This window comes from Nomia melanderi, chromosome 7 (assembly GCF_051020985.1).
Source record: "Nomia melanderi isolate GNS246 chromosome 7, iyNomMela1, whole genome shotgun sequence".
Lineage (NCBI taxonomy): Eukaryota > Metazoa > Arthropoda > Insecta > Hymenoptera > Halictidae > Nomia > Nomia melanderi.
In genome coordinates this window covers 12,725,228-12,752,281 of record NC_135005.1, presented here as the reverse complement: position 1 = coordinate 12,752,281, position 27,054 = coordinate 12,725,228, and the positions used below count along the sequence as shown (strand labels likewise).

The window sequence follows — 27,054 nt, the reverse complement described above, 5'->3', positions numbered from 1 at the left end:
ATAGCGGGTCTCCGGTAAATTGTCATGCAAAACTCCGCACCGGAGAACCGTCGAGCGCGACCGCCGCGCCATTAAACGGAATCCTGGTGCGCGTAATCGTCAAGTAGGCCTCGTCTCTATCAATGATTCATCGCCACGTAGGATGGTCACACTGGTTACACGCGAGGATGCAGGTCGCCGCGATTCGTCTTGGGCGAGCGCTCGACCGCGTGCCATTGCCTGCCCTCCGCGCAACCGGTACTCCGACAAAAAATATAATCGAGATAATAAATCGACGCGTGGACACGCAGGCACCAGGTTCCCCGCGAACGGAGGAGTCGCCGGTGCGAACGGTACGCCCGGCGAGATAGATAAGCAAACGATCAACTTCTATTTCAAGATACCGCGCGCTGGCTAAGCGGAACAATCGATTGCTTCGTCAGCCGTTGGCGATGCGAGCCGGCCATTAACTCGTTGCTTCATGACTCCCTTATCTGATCGCGGTTACTTTAATTCGCAAGAATTTCCCGGTAGAAAAGGAAACCGTGTGCCCGCCGGAGGAGCGGGGTTGCCGGAAAAGTTAAACAAGCGGAAAATCGAATTACCGTTCATGAAGTTAGATGGATAAGAGTGTTTAGCGAACACGCGGATTTATGTTATCGATAACATGACTGGAATTGCCTGTATCGATCTTGATTAGTATGTACGTATCCTAATTCGCTGGTTCGGAAGCTATAATGTCTATACGAGTGAACATCTATTATACGAATGTTCAACGAAGTGCATAAGGAATTTCTGTGAATTCAGTATTCATCTTTTGCACTGTGATCAGAAGAATGAATAATATTCGAATATGAAGGGATCGACGTTTCCCTGGTATGGAATTCTATTTTCTAATTGTTACGAAGTTGCTGGAAATTTAAAGAGTTATTAATTACTTGGAAATAATTAGAAGAAAACTGACGTATCAAAGTATTTAGTTGGTAGGTAAATGATAGTGTAACTTAAGAATTATGATACCAAATCATTGCTAATTAATTCCAGTAGCATTTACGTTTGTCATAATACAATCAGTAATGTTATACGAAACGCTCTAAATTCTCGTGGCGGTCAACGTGTTAACAATAAAGTAGCTGCAATCAACGGAGTCGCAAGGAAACCACGAGGCGAGGGGGAAACAGCGTCGAGTCTCGGCAAGTTAGGAACGTACGGATCGATCCGTCGGCGTTTCGGTTGCCATCGGGCCGAAGTTTCCTGGTTGAGCGGTAGACCGGTAAACGAGGAAGGCGGCCTAGCTCTCGCGCGAAGGATTTCGACGACGAACGAGGCCAAGTTCGTGGCCGACCTTCGTCTACGCGGGTCCCAGCAGGGATCGTGACTTAAAAGCGGGGCCGTGTGTACTTTCGATCGCGCGGCAACCAGCCTCTGCCTCTTATCCGCGACAGAGAAACGGCACGTCCGTTGAATTTCACCGACCTAAAAACGATCCGTTGGTTTCGTTCCCGCCAGTTTCGTGAATTTCGACGATAAACCGACGTTCGGCGCGGAACAAAACGATCTGGAACACGAGAGCTCCGTCTCGCGAGGGGACGAGCATCGATCTGATCGGAAGACTACCAGCTCCGGCGGTTTGACTTCGGTGTACCGTCGTTTATTACCAACTTTCGACTCATATACCGAGGGTCAACGTTAATTAATTTAAATTGGATATTATACGCGATGCTGACGACGCTTCGGATTAATTTATTCGGGAAGATAACGAGGTGCGCTATGCTGAAGTTTGAGTAGTCGGGATTGAACGGCTTCGAGGACCCTCGGGAGGGCTAGAATAAAATTGTGAACACCGAGTATATAGCAACAATACCGCAAAATAATGTTCCTCACGGTGACGGTTTATGCGGCTAGGCATCGCGGTACTCGCTCAGCTTTTTTATCCGTTCATTCCGAACAGCGTGCCCGTTAGTCCCCGCGCGTCTCCCGGGGCATTAGCGTAATTTCGCGTAACACGAGCAGCACTTTAACCCTTCGCGGAAAACGTCACGGTTCTACGATAATGCGAACGATTATGAACGCGACGGTGATGTTGCGAACAGCATCGAGTGCTTCCTTATACGGCGATCTGTGGTTACGTCGTGTTTGTTGGAAAGTAATGCCGACTTTTCATCGCGATGAGGTAAACGGTTACGCGAGGCTCGCGCGCCTTATGAAAATAACATTAGTGTTTTTGGGCTTGTTCGTTCATGGAGGATATTTGTGCGACTTTCGTCTTTCTTTGGCATTTTAATTACAGTACGCAGAATTCAATGCGAGTTTTAAAGTGTAAGCTTACGCAACGGAATTACGACGCATAATTAAGCGAACGAACGGCAATGCCGTAGCAAACTAATTTACTTGGAAATCCGCGAAACCCACATTAGTTTCCTGTTGAATCAATAGATATTGGTTTAGTAACCAACACACGTGTAGCTCGATACCACCTGAATGTTATCCGGTCCATTTAGGAGAAATTACTAGAGCGAAAGTCACAAACAGACAACCGTTATGCGATGCTCGATCGACCCGAATACATATATATGTATATATATAATATAGAACTAGGACCTAGATAAATATTGATGCTGTAGCTAAGAACCGATCGGCGTGTTCATTCTTGAAATGATATTGACGAAATAATTTGACGAGTACCCGAGACAATGTAACGAAGCAATCCCGTACAAGAGATTTATTTACAAATTTACCTTCCTAAAGTGTCCTTCGAAAAATCCTCAATCACAGTGATCTCCGACGAAGCCACGACGATCATGGTAAAGCTGCTCTCCCATATCTCGACGTTGTCAAACGAATATTCTCTTACTCGAAAATCAAACTTCCGTCTTCACACCACCTTCCTTCACAACTATCCAATTCCAAAAGTCAGTTCTTCCAACAGCAACTTAGTAAAAAGTATACTCCATAAACAAACGTTCGATTGTCGACTCCTCTGTCTCTGGGTTACGGTGCGAACGATCTAGATCACTCCCGGAACCACCGAATATCACATAGACACCGGTGCCCGGCGAGGGCAAAGAACTACCGCTGCCAATTAATGCTGCACGGATGGATATGCTAATACAAGTGGAAGGTTGAGGTCCGCGAGTCGGCACGCCGCTCAATATTCATCAGGTCCGCGACCCTAGGTCAGTAACGAGCTTCTCCGAATGCCCGGAAACAGCTACCGGAGTCGCTCGTCAGCGTCGAAGCGCCGTGACGAGTGAAGGATTTGCTCACCCTTCAAGCGTCGCCGGTGCATGCCGGTTCACCGACGTGTCCCCGTTGATCCGACGCCTCCACTGCAACCCCCGGCGATCCTGACGTGTCCCTCTTGAAACCTTCCTTTGACCTCTTTCGAACCTAAAGTCTTCCTTCTCCGATCGAAGCCCTCTCTTTCACTTCCTTCGATCCTAATTAGTATCTTCCGCGACCGAAACTTTTGACCTCTATCGATCCTAACGTCTTCTCCTACGATCCAAGCCTTTTCTTTAACGCACTTCGATCCTAATTTGACTCCTCCGTGATCGATACTTTCAACCTCTTTCGATCCTAACGTCTTCTCCTGCGGTCGAGGCCTTTTCGTTGACCCCTTCCGATCCTAAGTATTCCTCCTACAGTGGAAACGTTTCGATCGACCTCTTCTGATCCTAACGTGTTTCTCCAGCGATTGAAACCTTCCTTCGACCCCTGGTAATCCCAACGTGTTCGTACAGCGATCCTCCGCGTCACATTTCTCGAATACCACCGAGTCACTGGGACGTTTCCTCGAACTGAACTGGCTCCCCGAAACAATCACCGCTCGCGAGAACCATCCTGAGACTAATCGTCGTCTGTCCCCGCCTGGTACCTGTCCGCCGAGCCTCGTATATCCGTCCGCGGGTGAAACGCAAACACCGGCCGGAGCTTCCTGATCAAAGGAGGCCCGTGAAATGAGCGACGCTTCTAGTCGCGTGACGCGGCGAGCCACGGAGCACACCGCCGATGCACACCGTCTGCACTCTTGAAGGGGAGAAGAAGAAGATACGACTGAAGGTGCTCCGCGCCGCGTTCAAGGCGCATTCACCTTGGATCCACGCACCTGTGTGCACGCGTGACCGAATCGTAGCTTTCTCTCTCTCTCTCTCTCTCTCTCTCTCTCTCTTTCTTTCTTTCTCTCATTCCCTCTTTGGTCTCCTCGTTTTATCTGATACACGGACCGCATCCGCTCGTGCCACGTCCAGATAAAAGAATTTTGGGACTTTTCGGTGGGACGATGCTTAGCTACGGAAACGTTGGCATTCTTGTATTCTTGATAGTAGATACACGTAACCGAATTGAATATTAATTTCATAAACATTATTCAGTAAAATTTCATGTCGGTTTTGATTATTTTAAATGCTGTATTCTTCAAGGTCTACACGATTGTACGCTTGGCTTTCTCGAAATTATTGCGACGTGCCTACAGGAGTAATTATTGTACTTGTTGCTTCGAAGTTGGTAAAAGGACGATCCATTAGTTTGTCATTAAATCGTTCGTTTCGTGCATCACGAAAATAGTGAGTTCTGTGATCGCTGCACGAATGCCCGACGAATTCCTCCACGGTTCACTTCCGCAGAGGTAATTCTACCTCTGTGAACGATAACGATCGCGGTTCGAAGGTCGCCGGTTATCGCGCGTGACCGGTTCCAAGGTGGCAGGAACCGTAAAAACGCGTACCCAATGAATGGTGAGGCGAGAAAAGAATTTCTCGTCGATTCGTGGTGTGCAAATGCACCGGGAACGAATCCGAGTCCCAGGATTTTCAGGTTCATGACGTGGTCTCGAATGGACGCTACGTGTCGGGTTAATCCGCGGCCGTGTTAATTGGGCAGCTTTACTTTCCATGGCGTTCACGCTTATTTCAAGCGGCTGTCCCGATGCTTTCGTCAGGCTTTCGTGACTGAGATATGATCGAACCAAGGAAACATGTACTGTAATTTTCAAAACGATTCTGAACGTTCTTTGTCTTTCACGTAAGCATCCCTGTCGCTTCTGACGACGCGAAGAACACTGTAATTAAGTAGTGAAAGAAGCATCCCTATTAGAGCACGGAAGAAAAATGAACCACTGTAAGAAGCAGACTCAACTTATCTGCGATTACGCTGAACTTAAAATTTGAGTAATTTTCCTATTAAGTTACGATGATTATTCGAAACAATTTGAACGTTTCCGCGAATCACGAAGGGTTACAGCGGAAAGGGCTGTTTTCAACGGGCGCGTTGATAAACCCTAGACGCGTTCCCGGCCGGCGTGAAAATTCCGCACGCACGGCTGCCGAAAGAACAGGAAAACCGGGAGAAAAGGGCAATTAAGCTCATCGGAAGGAGACCAGACGGTCGGACGCGACTTTAAATAGTTCCGAGAGTCATTAAAATGCCGTTAATCTCGGTAATGAGAGCGCGGGCGTTGACGGAGTTTTAACGCAATTACAATATACGCCGTGCAGTCACACTCTGAATACGATGAAACTCGAGATTTAAATAACGTCTGCGATCCTGTCGGGTGATACAGTTCATTCCGTCCGGGTGAAAAGAGCCCGTGGAACGTGCACCCGTTGTATCCGAAAAATCTGTTAACCAAATCCGTGGAGTTTCACCGGGCGCGATTAATCTGCCATCGAGTGTTGTTCGAGCGACGCGATATCTCGTCGTGCTCGTCCGACGTTAAAATTCACACTTCGAAACGGGACGGTTGCTTCTGTTTCCCATGGAAAACGGACCTTTCGCACGTTCAAGGGAGAAAAGTTACGGGTGCTGTATATTCGATGAGAGTCCGCCCACGGGAGGGTTGATTTTATTGGGGCATTCGATGCATATCCAATTAACGCACAGGAAATGTCCGGCGATGTGTTCGCGGCGCGTTTTCAACTTTCTAGCGCGGCGGAAGGAAGAAAAGGGATACGGTGAAAATTCAGGGACGATGAAAGACCGACTAGCTTTCTAATACACGGATGCGCGCGATGTCGAACAAATTCATCTCTCGACAAATAATCTCGCAGGAGCTGTGTGATTAATTAACGACGTCCGGCTGGGTGCGCGATTGATTCGTGGATAACTGTGAAACGCGTATCACGATGTGTAACGGAAGAGTCGTGTGTAAAAATCGCACACGCGAGATCTTATGGAGGGCGAGTGTCGTGTTTCATCTAGTTTGTAACGATGCTAATTGGTTCGATATTTGTGCTAGTCGCGTATCGATGTTTCAAGCGATAACGGGAAATATTCTCGTTTGGAAAGTTGGAGAAAAATCGCAACTATGTCGCGATTCGAATGTATCAATTTATGTAATGATATATGGCCGTTACGAGTTGCGAAAAAGAATTTAACGCGCGGCAACCCGGTGTTTAAGGTAACAAACGTTGTACAAGATTGCGGACGGGCAACTGATAGCTTGACGGAATGCAGCGGAAGTGTTTAATCGCGACGGGACATTAATCTCGGTGACACGCACGAAATGTTGACCGCAAAAAAGAGCGGTTTCTTATGATCCCGGCGAGCGTAATTTTAACGTTAAACCGCGAAATGCCAACGAGTACAGCATTGCGTTCGGTAAGATTGTTAATTACACCGATACGAAATCGTTACAACGTAATCTCGCTGGTTTACCGGTACGTGGTTGCGCAAGTGCTTGCATAATGCTCGGGCCATTGAATGACACCTCAAGTGAGAAGTCCTAATTAGGCTCGATTTAAATGGGGAACTCGCGAAATTAAGCTGAGCATAGTCTTTCGAAATCATCACCGTGAGCAGCGAAATTCTCATTAGCAGGAAACAAAGAGAATTACACTGGACACCGAAGTCTAATCTAAAAGCAAATACTAACCGTAACTGCGATGGAATTCTAAGTTACGAAAATCTTAACGGACAAATATCAAGGAAGCACAACTGTACTTCGACTTTCTACAAATTCTTTCGCCACTTCGCTCGTTACAACTATCATTCCGGAAACAAAAAGGATTCCGTATTTTTCTATATTTACCTTACAAGTCAATTGAAAGATAGTGTTCACTGCAACAGGAAAATAATATTCGCATTCTCGAAACTGAATATAAATATCCGCCGCGAATCTGACGCGACGTTGCAAACCACAGGCTAAATTCGTTCGTGAATGTCCAGTAACCGGCAGCAGGATTATAATTTAGCGCATGAAACGCTGCGTGACTTCCGCGTACGCACGTTGCACGGCGAAAAACCTCAAAGAGCGGTCAAATCGAAGAACCAAAAGAAAAAGGAAGCCCGCGAGCGGGTTTACGTCCAAATTCACCGGCGACCAGTTCTCAGTTTCACTCGGAACGAAGAAAGTTCCATATAAATGCGCGCCGCGCCGCGCCGCGAGCAGCTATCGGCCGCGACATATGGCGCGGTGCAATGCATGTGTATCAGTAAAAATAACGGGATAACGGGATAGGATGATCTTCCAGTGGAACTGGTTTCCGGGATACTGTAATGTCGGCTTCAATCACGCGGCGGTCCTACATCTGGGAGGGAGGAGGTTGCTGGTCACCCTATTAAGTACCGAACCACGGATGTTTAGGTTCCTCCGAGCACCATAGGATTAATTGAACCCCACCGGCGTCAAAATGCTGTTGAGCGACAGTGACTTTCATTCTCTTGCAAAGTGAGAGTCTAATTACGCTCTTCAATCTTAACACGTTGAACGCCGTGGGGTTCACCGGTGACCCCAAACCAAATCGAATGATTATTTGGAAACTTCCATATTAGAAACAATGCAACTTAAGACGACGACGTTCGGCAAAATAACCGTGCAACAACGATAACGCAATTCAATCGAATACTTCGATATTATATTCCTTCGTGTATCATGCTCCGTAAAATCGTTCGGCATTCAACGTGTTAAACCAGCGGAGAATTACGCGAAGAATGGACACTGCCGGTAATTAAACGGGACAAGGAGCAGATTAATAACACAACGAATACAATATTTCCAGTGAATCTTCGAATTCGATTCCTCGAGTTAACTGTTCCACCGTGATTCATTTCCTAGTTTCCCCCTTGCAGTACCAGGAACTTACGAAGTTTCTCTATTAAGAGGCGACGCTCTCCGCAATAGGAAAAATGACTCAATTACTCGCCGGGGAGACAGGTAAAGAAGCAATTATTCCCATAAAAGTCGGAGCCGTTAACGGTAACAACTTTTGCGACGGTAGTTTCACGCGGGCGACCTAAACAGTTCCACTCGAAACCGTTTCAGACCGCGAACCGGCTGCGAGCCCTCTTAACGGCACGGATTTATATTTCCGCGCATAAATCACGGGATTCGCGCATTTTGTTGTATCCACGGCGAATTAAGGATAAGACGGAGGACCGTAATATTCAATTACGGCCGGCGTTTCATTGCTTTACGCCGACTTTCACGGGAAATAAATGGAAAGGGATCGGGCGATGAGTTATGGACGCGCTTCCGGTCGTTCCGGAAACGGACTGGGGCAAGTCATTCGTTATTACCGGGGCGAAGTGTACCGTCTGGCCGGCGTCGGTGCGCGCGGAACGGACTCCGTCGGCGATGGGCGCGTGCTCGACGCTCGGATGCGTCAGATGCGTGAAATGCATTAGACCGCGTGGCACGCACGTGTCTAAAACCAGTTTCACGTGAATCTAAACGGCTCCCGCGAAGCGTATTTCCCACCGGAATAACCGAGCCGCGAGCTCTCCCCCTAACCACCAGCAGACGCGGCGCCGATTCGTCGCGGGCACACCGGACGCCATATCCAGATCGACGGCAACGAACGCGCGAGCGGTTGAAAATGTCCGATACCACCGGTGAGTCGCGTGCTTCCCAGCGATTCGAATCGAATTCCCAGCTCAGTCTCGCGCGGAATAACGTTGAAAACGATCCCGCGACTGTTCGGCAACACAGGCCACACGCAGAAATAATTGAACACGGAGGACGTGCTTTCTGCGGCATTGACTTTCATCGTGATTCATGCGGCGCGATTAACACGTTGTATGTCGTGGTCACCGGTGACCCTCGACTAGATCGAACGACTATAGTTCATCGGATTAAAAGATGATTCGTAAGCATTTCTATATTAAACACTACTATCTGATACAGTGACAGCTGGATGAATATGCAATAATAACGCGATTCAATTGAATAATTTAATATCATGTTTTCACCATTTCGCGTAGTTTGCTCTATGGAATTGTGTCGCATACAACGCGTTAATATTAAAGGACCGTGTATACCCGGCGACCCTGCTAGATTTATACCGGTACGAGAGAAAATATCCGTTGATATATTAAGACGTCTATAAATACCACGGGAAATTTGTAGGATCCACAATTGTTTCTTGCCACCGTTTAGGTAAGACGACGAGGGGCAACGGATTCTCGCGGCCGGTATCGACTATCGAATTTTAAGGACCGCCTGTCGGCCCGTCTAGAACTTGACAGCACACTGAAGCGAGGCGAAGTGAGGTTAAGTATCGACGTATAGCAGACGACAATTCGCTAGAAATTGGGTGGAACGATGAGATAATGCCACGGGAATCCTCGGGATGTATGAATCAGAGGGTCGGACAGTGCGTGAGCGATCATCGGCTGGATACAGGTGATCTGGTTATTGTTTTCCCGTCGACGGTGTTACGCGGAGTATCGGAAAAGAGTGCGGTATCGGCTCGGGGAAATGTTGACTGGGAGATCGCACGAGGAACGAAGATGTCGTGTAATTTCGGTCAATTAAGCCGTCGGTCGGCTTGTAATTGGCCACGATTCGTGGTAAAAATAAACAGAGCGAGTTGACAGCAGTGCTGGCAGGGTGGCACGAACGTGCGTAGGAGATCATCTCCGACCGAACGGACACACGGCCGTTTCCTATGGAGATACACGTATTTCCCGCCAAAGGCTAGCCGATGAACGTGCACAGACGGCTAGCGCGACTCGGGAATTATGTAACTATTGTTGCACGACTCGTAAATAAAAGCTACTTACCGCTGATCGAGGCGAAAAACGTCAGGATCGCGCGCACACACACACGTTACGCCTCGCACTGCTTAAGACAAACTGCCGTGTCGGGGCGCTGCCGGCCGCCGCCATCTTGGATCGATCAGTCGGCACTCGAAAAGCGCGCTGGTTTTGATTCTCGAATCGCGTGCGCCGCCATTGTGGGACGAGACGGTGATCGAGGTGAGTTAACATTAGAATTACCGGTCGTTTAATGCGATTAATATGATGTAATCCTTATCAAAATTGTAATAATTGATTATTTTCAGTTTCTTTCAGATATCCGTTATAGCATTCAAGCGAAGCTATTTGTTTTCAAGATCGGTTCGAATATTCGGTGCTTTTAATACTTAGGCAACCGACTAGAAAGAACTGTAAGTATCTCTTCCATTATCTTCAATTGAACTCATTCAACTGATTTGGTTGACACGTTCGGTAGCAGCGTTTATTTCGGTGAGGATCTCAATTGTAATATTTTATTCAATCCAATAGACCGTCTAAACAAAATATTGAAGAAATGAAACTGGAACAAATTATTGAGTTCCTGAGTATAATGCCGTAACTTATAAGTTTAAATAACAATATTTATATGATTTATTTCATTTGCTTTCTGTAAAATATACGATTGCGCCTGTCACAAATATGTGACGCTAGTAGCGAACGTGTTAGAAAGTTTGTTTTATAGAAATAAGAATCGCAAATAACCTCACTTCGAGACTTACTAAACAACAAAGATAAAGAAAACAAAAGGTAATACGTTGGTAAATGAAAAGGGGGGAATGTTAAGGAATAATTGCGGAACGAAATAATCGAGACCAGTTGTTTTTACTGGTGCGTAGATTTAATGTTAAATGACGGAAAATGTGCAGGTGGCGAATAATGAAGAAGCCAAGTATTTCTTGCAATCGTTACTTTCATTTAATCTGCACAAGATCGAAACACAAATATTAACGATCGTCGCTCGATACGCGACCGTCGTTCACACGATTCATTCATATACGAATATACACAATGATTCTATATCGTGTCTTCGCAGTTGCAAGTTCAAGGCAATTACACTGACGATTAAATAAATAAACGCCTAGACGGCGTGTCGGTGCGCATACTATTCCTTTGGAAAAGTATAAAAACAAATGGTAATTTCAAAGACGACAAATGCAGAGTTTTATGACTATCTCGAACGAAGACTCGGTTCGAGCACGGATACATTCTATTTTGCTTTCTCTCTCTCTTTCTTTCTTTCTGTCCACTTCATCTTTTATTCAAATTTAATATCTTTTTTTTTTTTAATTTTCTTTATCTGTTTTAATTCATAATGATATTCTTCACAATTTAATTCACAATTTTAAATAACACACTTCTTTCACATACATAATTTACCTACATACATAACTTATTAGGATCATTTTTGATAATAATTAAATAGTTCTTAAGTAGCGTAGAGAATTATATATATATATATATATATATATTATATTATATATATATTATATACGTATGTATTAAATTAAACGCTTATATCGAGAATAATTTATCAAGTGAATCACTACAGTTTGTATGACTTACGCACGTGTAAGCTCTCATTGCCCACCGCTCACATGGAAGTTTAATACACGTACAATTTTCTCGCCCCTAACTCCCTCGCGGTTTACGCACTCTATTCTCGTTCCAGTAATTTCTATAATTACGAATAAAAACGACTTATATAATACTTAACAAGTATTAGAGTTCCACGCAATCATCGGCTTCTCACTCGTGATTTTTGCATCTAGTCGGCTCATACTATTTGATTCCTCTTGCATCGTTTTACTGCGTCAATTCCACGGTTGCGATAATCATAAGAATTCCCGGGAAATCAATACATACTGCACCCTTTACTCCGAACAGCGATACATGTTGTACCGAACTATGTAATCCGTTTGATTGCATACAATATAGATGTATTGTTAAGACCTAACGAAGATCACCGACTCTCGTCCACAGCGAGTATGAATCGTGAAATAGTTTCTGTCCTTTATTTGGAATAATCTTAGAAGGTGTGCGCGTTACGGCAAATGCCACAACCTAACGCGAACTCTTCTCCGGTCGGCGGATGTTTCACGTGTAATGGGCATTCATCCCCGTCCAGTTGCTTTGCTTGAGGTCCTATTTTAAAAGAAACGAACAGTTGTAAAAACGGAAGCTTGGTGGTGTACAAACAGTATATCCTAGATATTTAATAATGACAACTTTATTCCTTCTTATAGTTACTCCACCCATTCAACCCTTGATATCGTGGACATTACTTAAAGTCAACAAATCAACTCACACGATGTGTACAGGAAAAGATCTTCAAGGGTAAATAAGCTTACCAGCAGGACAAGAAGGTAGCTTGTTTTTCGGAATGACAATGACGCGTTGAAAGTCCTCGTGGCATGGGTTGCAGAAGTGGGTGGTGCCGAAACAGAAGAATACAGCCACCGAGCAACAATAACGACATTTATATTCTAAGAAATCTGCCGCGTGCTTCGGGCACATCTGAGCCCTTGCCACATCGCTGCAGCCTCCGCACACCAACTCCGTGGGATCGAAGGTTTCACCACCTACTTGCGCGTCACACCGCGCTTCACCACCGTAGTAGGCCTTTTGACACTTGTAGCAAACGTAATACGCGTATCGTTCCATCGCGTACGCAGCAGGATCTTGGAATCTCGCACCTGGACCGAACGCTGCTTCCGTCCTGTAACAGATTATTCATTGTTAACACAAAATCTAGAGGAATCATTATCTAGAATTCAGCATTCTCGAACGATCGAAGTGCAACCGAAATGTTACACCACACTGAACGATACTCTATCCTGACGCTTACTTGTACAGCCCTTCATACTCGAGTCGCATCAAAGCCTTCCTCCTAACGTCTTCGTAAAGCTCCTTGATGCTCGTCAATTCCTCGGATAAGGTGGGATGTTCCATGGGTATCTTGCAAATCGGACAAAGCGAGAACCCAAAAGTAATCCTCGGGCCCACCCATCGCTTCATTAACACATGCTTGCAGCAATGCAAATGGAACACATGGCCGCATTGCAACTGAATCGCTGGTGCAGCCGACAAAGCTTCTGTGAAGCAAATCATGCACATGTCGTCGGCGTCCTGCTTCAAGTCGCTGTCCGACAGACACCTGTGCAGACAGGGTAGGCAGTTCTTCTCGTTGCGAACGCCGCCACAGATGTGGCCGCAATTATGAACCTTGCTGCACGCGTTTTTCGCGTGTTCCTGGCAATCATTATCCGTGCAGATATTCCCTATCGCCAGCAAGCCAGTGTTCCCAGTGATGCCACAGAATCTGCATATCCCCGATGTAGCTCCGACTGGTTTCCTCGGTGTGCCATCGCGGAACTCGACCAGTGCCTTTAACGTCCTGCTGTCAGCGAGAGCCAGAATCCAGAACAGCTTCGTTCGGCCGCATCCTTCGTGGAGATCGACGCGTATAGCTTCTTCCTCTTCTTTGCACACCTGTCTGAGGTGCATACGAGCTTTCCTGTGCAAGTGCAAGATCCTATCGCACTCTCCGCACAGATTTCCGCAGTCGTTGCACTGGATGATCGCTGTTGTTTCGCCATCGTCGTGGTTGCTACATGTTGGCTATAGGAAATATTTAGTGTTTAGTACATGAAAGTGTGGATAGTAAATGTGATTCATCGTAGAAGTTGTATAGTCTTACTCGAGGTGGGGGTGGTTGACCCTCGGCGCCACTCCATTGGCCAGAGGACAGTCTTTCCACGTGATCAGAGTCCAAGACACATAAGGAGGAAAGAGCTAGCCATAATGTTGGAGTCCGGAGACATTCGGCAGGATCACGGCTGGTCTCGTCTAATCTGGTTAGGTTCAGGATATTTTCTGCGATTGCTGCTTTTGTCACGGATGCCCATTCTTCCGATAGTTTGCCCTGATGCAACGACAGTAATTGAGGAAGTCAATAACCGATGATAAAAACATCAGTTCAATTTGAACAGACGCTTACCGACGCCATGTCCTTCAGAAGTTGAATGATCACTTCAGCCAACTTTCGAGTCATGTGTCCTCTCAACCACCATCTTGCTCCAACGTTGCGCTTTGGATGGATACTGGTAGCAAGTGAAACAGTCTGTAAAGCTTTGCCATTGTTCTCTTTCCCTTTCACTTTCACCTGAACCGTCAACGCTTTCGCGATGCAACTTAGGAAAACGTCCAGTATTCCCGGTGCGTTTTCATCGAAATTTGCGTTGTGAGTGGAACTATTGTTCGCTACGGAGACGATGCTGAAGTCCGTGGGTGGCAGCCGATCGACACTGGTCACGTTGGCTAGCACTTCGGGTTTAATTTCGGGTAAAATTCGCTTTAATAAAGCTGTCACCTAAACCATTGGAAGAAAGACATTTTTCATAGTTGCACTGATAAAATAAGCTGCGTAAGTTTCAGAGGAATGAGATGCATACTTGACGTTGCACTCTGGCTGATCCGGTGTGTAATAAACTTAATAAATCAGTTAATAATCCGTACTGGTGCGACAGATAGTACTGTCCAACGGCGCTGCCACTTAGAGCTAGAACCATAGACAACATTTCGAAGCAATACGTGTCAGCCGCTTTTGACACGTCACTGTTGTCGCTTAGTAGGCTGTTAGTAGGTGTTGGCGAATACAACAGGGCCTCCCATTCTTCCCTTAATCGAACCGTTTCCTTGCGAATTGCTTGGACGATATGTGTACAGACTTGTTTTTGCAAATGCGTCAGGTTGTTTCGACTGAACAGAATTCCAACCATATGTTCCCGAAGATCATTACTGTCCTCTGCGTCCTCATTAGCGCCTTCAGTAGCTTCCATTTGTTGATGTTGTTGGTCTCCTTGTATAAGTTTTCCAAATACCTGATAAATCAAAATGAATTGTTGAAGCTCGTAAGATCACGAAAGAAAATCAACAAACAATTTACCTGGGAAGTAATTAATCGAAAAACTTTCAACGTCTCCGCTTCGCAGTTTCTTTGCTGAATCTTTTGTGCATTCAACTGTTTCCCAATTTTCAATGATTCTCCTTCTATCTCGCCCAAGATTCTAATTTGCCGGACTCGCAGAGAATTGTCTGCGCCTTTCAATTCGAGACCAACCGCGACATGCCTTGTATCTGTGGGGAAGATGGTATTAGTATTCTTCAAGATACATGATATATTAAAAACAAATACTTTCGTAAATTACCGGTAATTGGACAATTGATCCAACCAGCGGAACGGCTCTCGATCTCCACGGTTCTTAGTTTCACCATTTCGTCGACGGTAGCGCCCGATTGAAATGTTACAGTGGATACCTTGTGCTGCGAGACAGATGTGATAAACATGAAAGTGTCGCAGTGAAAGTGGAACGTAACTTAATCGTACAACTTACCGTTAAATCACGACAATTATCGATATGAATGTACACCATTCGCGGAAGAGAATTAGGGCCACAGCTGATACTGATCGTCTTCGTCTTATTGCGGTCCTCGTCGCCGGACTCCCAAAATGTTTCCGTTGAATTGTCGGTCAAGTTGCCGATCATAGCCTGTCTACTCGAAGCTTTGATTTTGATACCAGGCGTCAGGTCCTTCAGCACTTCCACGGAGCTAGTTATTTGCGAATGGACCGACTGGTGACTTTCGTGCATACTCATCGCGACATCCTTGTCCTCTTCGTATCTTGAGAGGATTTTGCTAATGTTGCTGAAAACATGACTTCGATGGAGGAACATGTGATCCGCGGGGGTGAACTTAATTCCCCAGCATCGGATGGCAGCTTGCTGCAGCGGCGATCCTGAAAGTGAATGCACGAAGTTGTTTCATTTTCTTATGATCACTGAATATAAGTCACTGTTAGATACTTACCAAGGGGTGGTAACAGCATCAAGTCAGAAATAGTTTGTAACAAAGTGTGGAACACCGTTGGCAACGGATTGACAGACTCGCCTGCTATTAGCAGATCACTTAGGGGATGTTCGCACACGTCAACCATGTCCTTAAAAGTTCAAATGACAGTATAATACACTTTTTACTGTTGCATTTCGCATTATTATACTTACATGTTCATCCCTTTTCTCAACTCGATTCTCCTCGTCAGTGGAATCCGCGGATTCTGGTGGGACTGCTGATGTCAGTGAAGCAGAGAACCACCAGAGCAAGTCATGTAAACATATCGGTTGAGTTACGCTTCTCAGCAGCCAGTTCAACGCTTGCATAGCGTACACGCGGCAAGCAGCACGACGTAACGCTTGCTTCATGGCAAGCTGTAGGTGCGGCAAGTTATGTTGCTGAAGAACGAACAACATCACAGGTCGCATCAGAATTTCTATTCTATCGTTATTCGCTGCTTCCGTTTGACTAGAGGATACGATTGCCGATTGGTCCATCGACGGTACCAATTTCTGAAGAGCCGCGGATGGATAGCATAGTAGGGAAGAACCGCCATCTATAAGCGAGCAATATTTCGTTGATTTCAAATGAAACAAAAATATAATAGCTACAAATGTTTCTAATGCAAAACAGTGTACATACTGTTATTCATCTCACTGCTGCTGTTATTCCTCTTGCGTGTGATAACGACTCTACCATCGTTAGTGTTCCTAGTCCAGGAAGCTCCGGTAGACATAGACACCGACCGATGGAACATACCTCGACCTTTGCCACTATCACTGTCGCTGTCGCTCATAGGATACTCGGACAAAGGCTGCAAGCAGGTCCACGCTATCAATAGGAACTAAGCAATGCATACTAATTTCTTACCCTTCCATTCGTACTGTTGAACATGGCGCTATGCCCGTCACAAAAGTTCTGGTGTCCATTCTGTCGCCTCAGTGCTTCCTCGTAGTACCTCTCATCGTGACTCTGCGAATGACGAACCCCCAGAGCCTGCAGACATTGGAAAGGACCTGTAGGAGGGAATGGCCCGGCTGACTCCGGAGGACTGTAATTCTCAGCCACCGAAGACAACGTCTGCGAAGGTCGCCGTTGTTGTTTTGGAATGTTCAATCCGGAAGCGCTGGCCAGTTCTAACAGGAACACAGCATTGTTCTTCATGACAACGTGCGTCTCGTTGCCGTTCGGACTAGTAATTGGCGACAGGACTTTCCCGGAGCCGTTCTTCCTCTTCGTTATCCCTGTCAAGAATTTCTTGGCCAGCTTCAGCTTCCGCGCTTTCAGGTACATATCGCGACACTTATCACAGATGAGGTACCACGAGCTTCCGCCCACTCCGCCATCGCCGCAGTTTCCCGCCCAGCCTATGCAGTAGGTCCCGCCGCTGTTGTAACCTTTCCCTCCCGCGTGCCAACCGCAGCCAGGGTGCATCATCTTCATGTGATAAGTCACTGGATGTGGGAACATCAGACCGCAAAGCTCGCAAATCGTCTCCCGCTCTATCCCGGCCAATCCTTCGGACGCCATTCCTCTGCCGATCGGCTTCCACTCTTTCTTCTTGCTGCTCCCCTTTTTATCGCGTTCCTTCAGCTTCTCCTCGCGGGGTCGTTTCTCGGGTACCGATCGCTTGCTGACCTTCACCGTCTGAATCTGCGATATAGGGCTGGGCAGGACCGACTGCTGCTCTATGGCCTGCATGCAATTAGTGCTCAGCTCTTCCCAGAGGAACACCAGGCTCTTAAGAGCCGGAGGCAACACGGCCACCGTTTGGAACTCGGGAACAGCGCCTAGCTTTCCATTCGCTTGGGCCTCTTCCTTGGCGCCGGCGTCCTGCTTCTTCCGATTTCTGTTGGCGTTGGCGTTCGCGGCTGATCGCGTCAGAGTCTCCAAAGTACTCGGCTGAATGTGCAAATAGCTCCCGGCGTTGGTCACCTCGACGGAGTGTCTTTGTCTGGCCTTCTGCTCTTGCTCCTCCTTGTCGTTGAACTGCACCACCGACTGCCTGGTCACAACGAGGGCGCCTTGCTTCGGCAAACTGGGGTGGAACTTGAGGAAGCTGGCGCAGGCCATCGCGTCGTGCACGATCCCCTCGTGCCATAAGAACGCCGCGAACACGGCTCTCAGACACTCCGCCACAGATGGACTGACGGCTTCCTTCACTTTCTCCTTGCTCAAGTTCAATGTCCTGCTCGGCGTCGAACTCTGCTGCGAGCTCGCTGGGGACATTGCTCTCTTCGCTCTCGTTTTTACCACTTTCGCGTGATCCCTCCGGCTCATCTTCGGCGAATGGCGCTCCTCTTTCAGACCCGTGGAGCCGATGCTGAAGTGGAACGAGATGTTCGTCTGCGTTTGCGCCTGAGACACTTTCCGCGGACTTTTCTGGGAGTCCTTCGAAAAGAAGACGACTGTTATCGTTTGCCTCCGCTCGGGTTTGTTTGTCGGGGGATGGTGTTACACTTACATCTTTCTTCGGTGTTTCAGGCGGACTAGCTATACTATCCTCGGATCTTATTTGTAAAGAACTACAACTCGGGCTCGGAGACAGGTCACGGGTGTTGGCAGTTGTGCTGATAGCACTGGGCGATTGCGATGGATCCCTCGTTAGACTACTGACCAAGGCACTTGTGTCGCTTTGCGTTGATCCCCGTCGCTGGGATGTGGCGCTGTCCATCATGCCACCAGAAACTTTAAAGAGACAGTGGTAAGGTGCGGTTAGAATCATGATTCTTCCCTCTCTAGAGTCTATTTACTCTGTTGTTTCTAGGGCAAGGATATTGATACCTTGCCTTGCTTCTTACAATGAATGGGCTCAGAAAAATGAATAACAATGTGTTTTGTGTAGACTGCGGACGTTTATGCAGATATAGATTCTTGCGTAATAATCTAGGTGTAAAATATATACTACAAATGCATAAAATCCGTAATCCTCTGATCACATCCGTGCAGTCTCGTGCGATTTTATCGTGATTGTATGAGACAATGATGAAAAACGTGTTACATGTTGGCGAATTTATAATTTACATTATGATTAACTTGCTGATCGTTATGTTGCAGTAATATAATTATGTTAGTGTAGAGTCGAAGAGTATAAATGTATGGTCTTACCTAATGGGGAGAGGCCGACACTTCGGGGGGAGCCGCATAGCACAGGGCTGCTGCTGATACTATCTCCCCCTCCTATCAAACTTCTCCCACCTGATAATGTTGCATCAGTTGTAGAATTTATATGTGACGTGTCATCGTTTATCAATATTCTAACGTTACTGTCTGTACACACAATTTTTACATGTACCTACTATTTAAACGTCTAATTAGAGAAAGATGATATATATATATATATTTATATATATATATATATATATATATATATATATTTATATATTTATATGTATATGTGTGTGTATTGTGCGTGCATAAACTCGTGTATATCGAGGTACTATTTATTCGCATGCAGTTGGGGTCATCGACGGGTATCTACGGTGCCATTGCATTCTCGAAGAAAAACGTAATCGTGGTGTGACGTGAGACAAATTATTCCGTGGCAACGCAACAAAAAACGTCTATACACTATTCCCGGCTTGTCGTATAAACTGAGGGCTTATGTCGATTAGGAAAGGATCGAGTACCTGGTGCATGAGCAGCAGGAGGGAAGAGGCAATTACCAGAACCAACTGGCTGCCGACTGGACCCAGCTAAGAGCAACATTTACTAAACTGTTATAACTAATCCCATTAAGTCTGTTTTACAATTAAATTCATAAATTCTACGGTCATTCGTTTCTGAAGGTAACTAGGATAAATAGAATACTGAAAGAACGAGCCAGAGTGGCTTTTACGATCAAACGTTTACGGACACGGTGTTACTCTAAAAAGATAATTCATTCCACGGAATAGGAGAAACTGGTCCGTGGAACGGTATACGGTCTTACAAGTGTCAGTAACGGGTCTCTCAGCTTCTGAAACGATTCCCTCTCCACAGACCGGTTACGGTGCCGAAAGTGTGAAGTCAAGACACACACATGAATGTTATGAGATTAGAGATGAGACCATATAGAACGAACACGATCGAAAGAGACTCTCGCGCAACGATATATTACTATTTCTTTCAATTGATCTTGTTTACGAGCGACGTTATACGTACCGGGTATCTGTACCGGGCTAGAGGACGGGCTCTGAAATCTTGGTGACCCACCTTGGGGATTCTTCGGCGACGAGCTTCTCGACAGTCTCCGCGGTGTTTCCGGCGGCGTGGGCCCGTTGCCGTTCGCCCGGCTCTCGCCGATCACTTTGACCAGCTCTTTCACCGAGACGCCGACGAACTCCGAAAAATCTCTGCAGATGCCAAAACTATATGACGAAACTAATCTAAACTGCGCGCGTCCCGACGTTCATTCTTTTTATTCACCTGCCGGGCGAGCTTTTCTTCTCGCCGTGGCACTTATCGTCGCCCCTCAGCCACTTCTGCCACACGCTGAACTTCCCGCCACCGCCTCCGCTACCACCGCTGCCGCCACCTCCTCCTCCTCCTCCTCCGCCACCTCCTCCTCCGCCACCTCCTCCTCCGCCACCTCCGCCGCCACCCTCTCTTTCTCTCTCCTTTACGACCCTCTCTTTCGAATGAGGCTTGGAGAATTTCGGCGAGACGTCTGTCTTCTCCAAAGCCGGCTTGTCGCTTCCTGAAAACGCGATACAAAGAGGCATCGTTAGCCACGTTAGGGCCACGCGACGCGTGCAAGTAGAACTCGATCCCATCGAATTGTACCTCGTGAATCGTGTTGATTGTATGAACCAAAAATAAAGAGATTCGTGTTGCTACCTTCGGCGGACTCCGCGGTGCTCGGCGTGTAATTCTGCGCGGTGAAATTGAAGCCCTCGTGACTCACGGAAGGCACGGAGAAATCGAAACCTTTATGACTAGGTGAAACGGACGGATCGGCTATGATCGGTTTCTTTTCCGCCGCATCGTTCTCGAGATCGTTCTCGATTTTCATGTAAGTCACGCCCTGTTTGCAGATCGCGAGCGACCACGCCTCGCCGTCCGCCGATCGGCCCTTGTCGAAACGGTACTTCGCCATCGATTCCTCGTCGATTCGCACCCAAGTACCATCGCCGTTCACGAACTGGGAACGGTCAACGGGCAACGTTAATACGACAGAGATTCACTTTTCTTTCCTTCGTTTCTAAAGCAATATCGACGCTCACATATTCCTGAATGGTCACCGTGTTTCCGGGAGCCAGTATCCCCACCGATGCCGCCTTTAAATTCGGTTTGCTTCGAACATTGTGGCCGGAAGCGCCGCATCTCACCACGACCATCGTCCTAGCGGAGTCGAACGTTACAGTTTTCCTTTTGCTAAAACGTGAAATTCTATTTCGGAACGATCTTCGAGCGGCATACCTTAACTGGGATTTTCCTACGTACTCGTCGACCACTTCGGGCCTCTTGCGCAAAGTAGTGTCCTTGATCGCTTGGTCCAAAATCGATTTTGGCTCCTCGACCGGGAGAAGCAAGGTCTTCCCTAAATGCTGATTGTACTGTAGACACCAAGCCTCTAGGTGGCTGCTGCTGCAGAACTGCTTTATGGTGTCAGCGTTCAGTCTCAGCCAGACGCCGTCGTCGTTATGTATCTGGAAAAACGGAACGGTTCAGAAACTCCGTCTTCGAATGATTCGATGGCGACAGTCGCTGGACATTACCTCGTCTATGAATCCTATAGTGTCGTTCACTGAAATAAATCCGATCTGCTCGCTCTGAAGCGATGGGTGGGCCCTGATCCTCAAACCAGCGCTATTCTTTGCCACGAACTTCCGAAGTCTGCTCGGTTGGTGTTGCGACTTTTTCACGACGTTGTGAGTGGGCGGTTGCATTCTCTGCGGCGGCTCTTTCACCTCCACTCTGAACGTCTGGGAAACATGACGAACAATGTTATCTCAAGAAATGTAATTTTCGTTTAATCTTATCTCTGAAAAACATCTGTTACAAATCTCCAGTTCATCTGTTACACGTTTCTGGGAAGTGTAGCTTTGCAGACAGAACAACGTTCATTAAAGTATTCAAATATTCTTTTGTAACGTTGTTTATGCTTTAAAAAAGGGTATGAAAATTACGGCCGTTTTCCTGGAATACGACAGGGGTCGAGCACTCACATCCTCCATGTTGTAACCGTCCACCGTGATCATAAGAGAGTACCATCCGACGGATGAGGGTGACCAGGTAGCGCTGTAGCTTCCATCACCATTAGGTCTGACCAGCATGCTCTCGCTTGCCCTTTTTATGGCCGGCGACATGTACCGTAACTCCTCGAACGAATAGTTCTGATAAGCCTTCATAATGGTAATCGCGTAGAAGCATGTCTTGTTGTTAACCGTGACCTCGTACGGCACGTCCAGCGAAGGTTGTGGATGACCGCCGAACGTCATCGGATCCGGCTGGGAGATCCGTCGTATTTTTCTCCCTTGCTCTGCGTTCGTTAACACCTTTTTGTCGATAGGTACTGCCTTCACCTCCACCTGCGAAACATTTTTATGGCTCTAGTGAACTTTATTCCCTTAGTTCCTGACTTTCAACAAATACCACTGAACAATAATTTTCTATCTTTTTTAATTTACAGAAATTAATCTTCATACTAATACCTTTAAATTGGGCACATGAACGACGTCTCCATACTGGTCCTTGGTGAAAATGGTAACAATAGCCGGCCACCCGCATTTCATCTCATCTTTCGAGTAAAGCACCTCGCACTTCGAGGGATCCACGAAACTGTCCGGTTGCAGCCATCTTGCGAGTCGTCCTCCGCTGGTGCCAGCCGTGCACGAGACGAAGTCCCGTAGAAACAATCGTTCGTTCGAGTGGCAACTGAGAAACAGCAAAAGAAATCCTACCATTACACTGTGAATACCGCTATCAACGTAGCTAGTTTCCAACATACGCTTAGCATTAACTAATCAACAAGTTCATCGACGCCGAAGAAAACTGAATGGATCGTGAATGTCAACGAAGGTAAAAAAACGGCACGGAACGGGGCTCGCCGCGGGTTGTCGGACTCGTTAGAACGAGTTTCCGAGTTACAATGCCCTTAATTGGCGATCCGTTCCACGGATCCCGTCTGGGGATAGATCACGAGCAGAGGACGATGCTCCTCTGCCAGCCAGACAATCGTTGCTTCCCCTAGCGAGTCATCGCCGGAGTCATCCCTAATAAGGCGCAATCACATCGCAATTCCGTTCGCCGCGGCTCGCCGGAGCGACGGGTTCGCTACCTATACCACGCCGTCACGCCTCGAACGATTTCGCCGGTGACGAGCCGCTCGAACGACTTCTTCGAACCCTTTAAACGCGGCCGCCGCCAAACCGGTATCGAACGAAAGTCGCTGCCACATTCGATCCGCACGTCACGCGGAAGAAATTCAATCCACTAGAACCGATAACTGTCAATTATCTGCAAAGTTTGAAAGGTCGTCAAACCTGCTGCGGACGGACACCTTATAGAATTGTTATTTTAAAACCCCCAACTGCTGACTTGCGAGAAGGCGGTCTTAAAGCGTCGGGTCAATCGAAGTATGTCGGTGTCGTTCGTCAATAAAGACACACGTCCATGACGCAGCGGAGTAAAACGTTTTATAGAGCTTCCGCGGGCAGCGTAACTTATTGTTAGAAAGTCGATCGTTTCATCCGTCGCGCGCGTCGATACGTGTTCTCTGGGGCCAGAGGCTAGCCTTAGACGGAGGTGTCGTTTTACCGGTCGCCCCGGTAATAAGAGCCGGAAGAAGATCGATGGAAGAAATGTGAGACGCGATCGAATGCCGGCGCGCGGAAGCAGATCTGCCGAGGATCGGCGTGACGCCCGAAAATTGGGATGGCCGCATTAAGGCCGGACTCGATGTGACGTATGGTCAACACGTGGTCATTTCGGAAATGGCCACTTCAGCTGGCGTCAGGTGTTTCCGGGTTTGAGGAGAGAGCGTTATGAATGAATGGCGGCTTCGCGTGCGCGACGCCGGGGCAGGACGAGGACGAGCGCGCTGCCAGCGGGCCAGGAGTTCCACGGACACGCGCAATTTCTCATGGGAAATTAAATGGCCGGGGCTTCTGCTCATAAAGCGAAAGAGCCGCGTCCCTGTCTACCATGAAAAGCGACGTGGCTATGAAGAGGCGCTTTCGCGGACGGCTCGTCCCGTTTTTACCGTGGCCTGTGCCGCTGGCCCCCGTTGGCTTTCGAGTTTTCTGCGAACCGGCTGTAAAGGAGGCTATTTTCCCTCCCGGCGGCCATGTTGCCGTCCCTTTCTAGCGGAATTTTTCCCCGGACATTATTACGAACGTCCACGGCTTGACAACTCGCGCGAAGTGTGTATCCTATGCCGCTCCGATACTTCAGCTGGAATTAATCATTTTAATTGCGAAATGAATATCCTCTAAAATTTGATGGTCTTCGAGTGGCGCAATAGATATTTCACTTTGGTGGAGTTCGTCTAGAAATGCATTTGAATATTACTGTCTCCTCTTCGATCGAAAAGATATCTAGATCCCGTCAGGAAAGCAACCTTGGGATACAGTATTGAAATCATATTAGTTAACAGCTATTAAGTGGCCGATTCTCACTGTCACAGGTTCGGAGACAACAAATCAAAGTCAAAGCACAACATCCGCCTTCTGTTTCTCCTCCGACTCCTCTATCACGGCGATCCCGATCAAAACATCATGTGAGCCCAACCGCAAGAGGCGTCAGCGGACAAAGCGGAAACAAGGTAACCGAAAAAAAACATCACAAACCGACGGGAATCGGTGTCGGCGGCGCGCCCCAGGCGAGCGTGATCAGCTCGCAGCAAACCGCACACGGGCACGCGTTACGTAAAACCTCGGTCACGACGATCCTCGTTTCGCGATGGTGGAGCCGTTCCGGCGGTAACTTGGTCAAGGTCACAGTGTTCGGAGGGCACGAAGTGCGCCGACCCTGGCACTCGCGGCTCGCTCGAAAAACCGGTGCCGGGGCCTGGACCCTTCCCACCGGTGAACCCTGGGTCCGGACCGGTGCGCGTCGAGGAGCAACGCTGCCGCTAGCTAGCTGGCTCGCTCGCTCGCTCGCTAGCTCGCCCCTCCGGCCGTGCAGCGACGCACGCCAGGGGCTCTCTTTTATCTTTTAAAAGAGCCGAAGAGGGAGAGCACGCGGCAGTGTAGTGAGCCAAGGAACACGGTTCTTTGGTGGGGAGGAGACACCGATCGTGCATGCCACCGACCACAGTTTGAAAGCAACCTCCGTCATGATCGCGTCAGCTGGCCTCTAGTTAGCCCCACCTCTCACGGAAGCACAGCCGTCCGCGCGCGTGTTTCGACTTGCTCGCGGCGGGTACTCGCGCGAGAGCAGTTTACCGTCCGCTTCTGCCAGCCACGCAGGATTCGCGCGACGACCCGGGGAATCCGGTTTGAGATCGCGAGCCGGTCGATCGATAACGCTTAACACCGACGAGAAACTGTACGGCAGCTGTCCCCCTTTGTCTCGATCGTCACGGATGAAGGTTACTGGCGAGACAGGTCCGAAGGAAGATCGATTGTTCCCCGTCCAGATGTGAAAGTTCGAAAGTTTCCGTCGGAAGAGGATTGTATGTGGATCGGGATCGACGCGGATGGAAGATAACGGTGCGCTGTAAACGATGCGAGGCCGGATCAACCGCCGGAGGAAATCGAAGGCGATCGATCGCGGCCCGCGAACAACGCGGCCCTTTGTACGCGGAGATCCTGCTGCTGGATCCTCGATGGGATCGACAATGAGCGGCAGGAGGAGGGTGTTCGCCGGCCTGGACGGGCTCAAGTGTGATCGTGTCGTCGTATGGTCGGTGTTCATGTGGTGTATTGTTGTTCTGCCTGGTAACGTCGAGAGTGCACCGCCCGGGATATGCGCGATGGACGGGTGCAACTGCACCGTCAAGTCGCACCGTTGGATTAACGTCAAGTGTGTCTTCTCCGATGATCAGGTGAATGAAACGCTATCACTCGTCACTAACCCGGCGATCGCGCCCGCCGCCGCGACGACGCCCCGCGTTCGCGGCTGATCGATCGCTCGAGTCCCTTACTCGCCGCGGCCGATCCACGGCGCCGATCCCGCGGCCGCCATGATAACGATGCTGGAAACCTGCGACGCAAATGCGCCGGATGATGACTAACTCTCCTGGGTTTCCAACTTCGACCGTTTGGGATTATGAGTTTCGGTGTCTACGGTGCTACCGACACCGCGATCTAAAAATGGAAGATCCTCGGTGTCGCGCGAGCGTGCGATCTCCAGCTAACCGAAACTCGGGAACAAAGATCTTTCTTGCCGATTAGAGGAGCCGCGTCGCTTCGATGCGATGGGGCTTCTTTCATTTGGGTATAACGTCCGAGTATTTAGTTAATGGGAGGCACTTAAAGGAGGATTGGGAGTTAATCTTTGTGCTTGGAACGTTATTCGTTATGCTTTGGAGCATTGAAATTGCATTGGTAGCGTAATTGTGACGTTAAATATATATATAACATAAATCGTGAGAAGAAGTAATAATTAGGACAATAATACGTTGAAGATTCTTCGATCCTAGAACCGTACGTGGTTTATAGTTTTAATATTCTCGAGAGACGCTTCAGACTCACTTCCTTCGAATATTTCCCTATAAATTTCGAAATATCAAGCTTGGAAGCGTTTCGCTATTAAAGTTTGAAGATCCACGAATATTCTGGTCTCCGTAGTAAGGGTTAATCGGAAGGAATGCTCGAAAAATATGGTCTCCCGGAGTGAACGGATGTGGCTATCCCCGCGGAATCTCCGAATTACCCGAAATTGCTAATGGCCGGCGTTCAAGGTGAACGCACGCGAGTCCACGGCTCTCGAACGGTGAAAGTTTCCGGACCGCGGGACTCGGGAGATCGTATTCCAGTCGGAATTAGCATATAAATCATTGGTCCGTGAACATGTCGGGAATCACACAGTAGGGTGCGCACGGTAGACTTCGCCTGTACACTGTACACCCGGACTTCTATGAGCACGTTTCGGAGCATTATACATATCCGGAGTTCCACTTGCTGTTCTCGTTGTCAGCTGCGCTCGACTGGATGCAGTTCAACCGATGCACCATACGCTTCGGGTTGAGACCGTGTTACGACGCGTCGCAACGCGTCTCGTCCCGTCTCGTCTCGACGCGCC

At 47.9% G+C, this 27,054-nt stretch overlaps 3 protein-coding genes and 1 long non-coding RNA gene across 6 annotated transcripts in view; 2 read left to right on the top strand and 2 right to left on the bottom strand.

The window, feature by feature from the left end:
- The window catches only part of LOC116430476 (WD repeat-containing protein 47), a 118,498-nt gene extending 108,436 nt beyond the window's left edge, over positions 1-10,062 (bottom strand). Inside the window, exon 1 of one of the 2 annotated variants that reach the window (XM_031984688.2) lies at positions 9,979-10,062. Coding sequence is in view for 1 of the 2 variants with exons in the window: in XM_031984684.2 (XP_031840544.1) it covers positions 2,718-2,782 (65 nt within the window). In the remaining variant the exon portion in view is untranslated. Of the gene's footprint in view, positions 1-2,717; positions 3,943-9,978 lie in introns of those variants that run through there. The other variant, XM_031984684.2, reaches the window with a different exon arrangement.
- Positions 10,036-22,643, top strand: LOC116430482 (uncharacterized). Of its 2 annotated transcripts, none has more exons than XR_004235716.2 (4): positions 10,036-10,173; positions 10,260-10,364; positions 18,370-18,594; positions 22,499-22,623. It is a non-coding gene; the product is annotated as an uncharacterized LOC116430482 (long non-coding RNA). The 2 variants fall into 2 exon arrangements; XR_004235715.2 differs by having other exon boundaries at positions 10,037-10,173; positions 18,370-18,589; positions 22,499-22,643.
- The window catches only part of hiw (MYC binding protein highwire), a 421,563-nt gene continuing 405,341 nt past the window's right edge, over positions 10,833-27,054 (bottom strand). The window contains exons 31-55 of the mRNA XM_076368982.1: positions 22,521-22,743; positions 22,035-22,397; positions 21,585-21,791; positions 21,310-21,515; positions 21,090-21,240; positions 20,650-21,007; positions 20,468-20,563; positions 20,293-20,377; positions 20,029-20,219; positions 19,515-19,580; positions 18,994-19,083; positions 18,350-18,573; positions 16,756-18,276; positions 16,528-16,699; positions 16,056-16,441; positions 15,862-15,991; positions 15,387-15,790; positions 15,201-15,315; positions 14,939-15,129; positions 14,445-14,873; positions 13,991-14,362; positions 13,691-13,915; positions 12,839-13,611; positions 12,342-12,709; positions 10,833-12,135 (exon numbers count right to left, since the gene is read on the bottom strand). Of these exons, the coding sequence (XP_076225097.1) occupies positions 12,020-12,135; positions 12,342-12,709; positions 12,839-13,611; positions 13,691-13,915; positions 13,991-14,362; positions 14,445-14,873; positions 14,939-15,129; positions 15,201-15,315; positions 15,387-15,790; positions 15,862-15,991; positions 16,056-16,441; positions 16,528-16,699; positions 16,756-18,276; positions 18,350-18,573; positions 18,994-19,083; positions 19,515-19,580; positions 20,029-20,219; positions 20,293-20,377; positions 20,468-20,563; positions 20,650-21,007; positions 21,090-21,240; positions 21,310-21,515; positions 21,585-21,791; positions 22,035-22,397; positions 22,521-22,743 (7,462 nt within the window). The 3' untranslated portion in view covers positions 10,833-12,019. The remainder of the gene's footprint in view (positions 12,136-12,341; positions 12,710-12,838; positions 13,612-13,690; positions 13,916-13,990; positions 14,363-14,444; positions 14,874-14,938; positions 15,130-15,200; positions 15,316-15,386; positions 15,791-15,861; positions 15,992-16,055; positions 16,442-16,527; positions 16,700-16,755; positions 18,277-18,349; positions 18,574-18,993; positions 19,084-19,514; positions 19,581-20,028; positions 20,220-20,292; positions 20,378-20,467; positions 20,564-20,649; positions 21,008-21,089; positions 21,241-21,309; positions 21,516-21,584; positions 21,792-22,034; positions 22,398-22,520; positions 22,744-27,054) is intronic.
- The window catches only part of LOC116430477 (uncharacterized), a 38,141-nt gene continuing 36,140 nt past the window's right edge, over positions 25,054-27,054 (top strand). Inside the window, exon 1 of the mRNA XM_031984692.2 lies at positions 25,054-25,855. Coding sequence (XP_031840552.1) covers positions 25,535-25,855 — 321 coding nt within the window. The 5' untranslated portion in view covers positions 25,054-25,534. The remainder of the gene's footprint in view (positions 25,856-27,054) is intronic.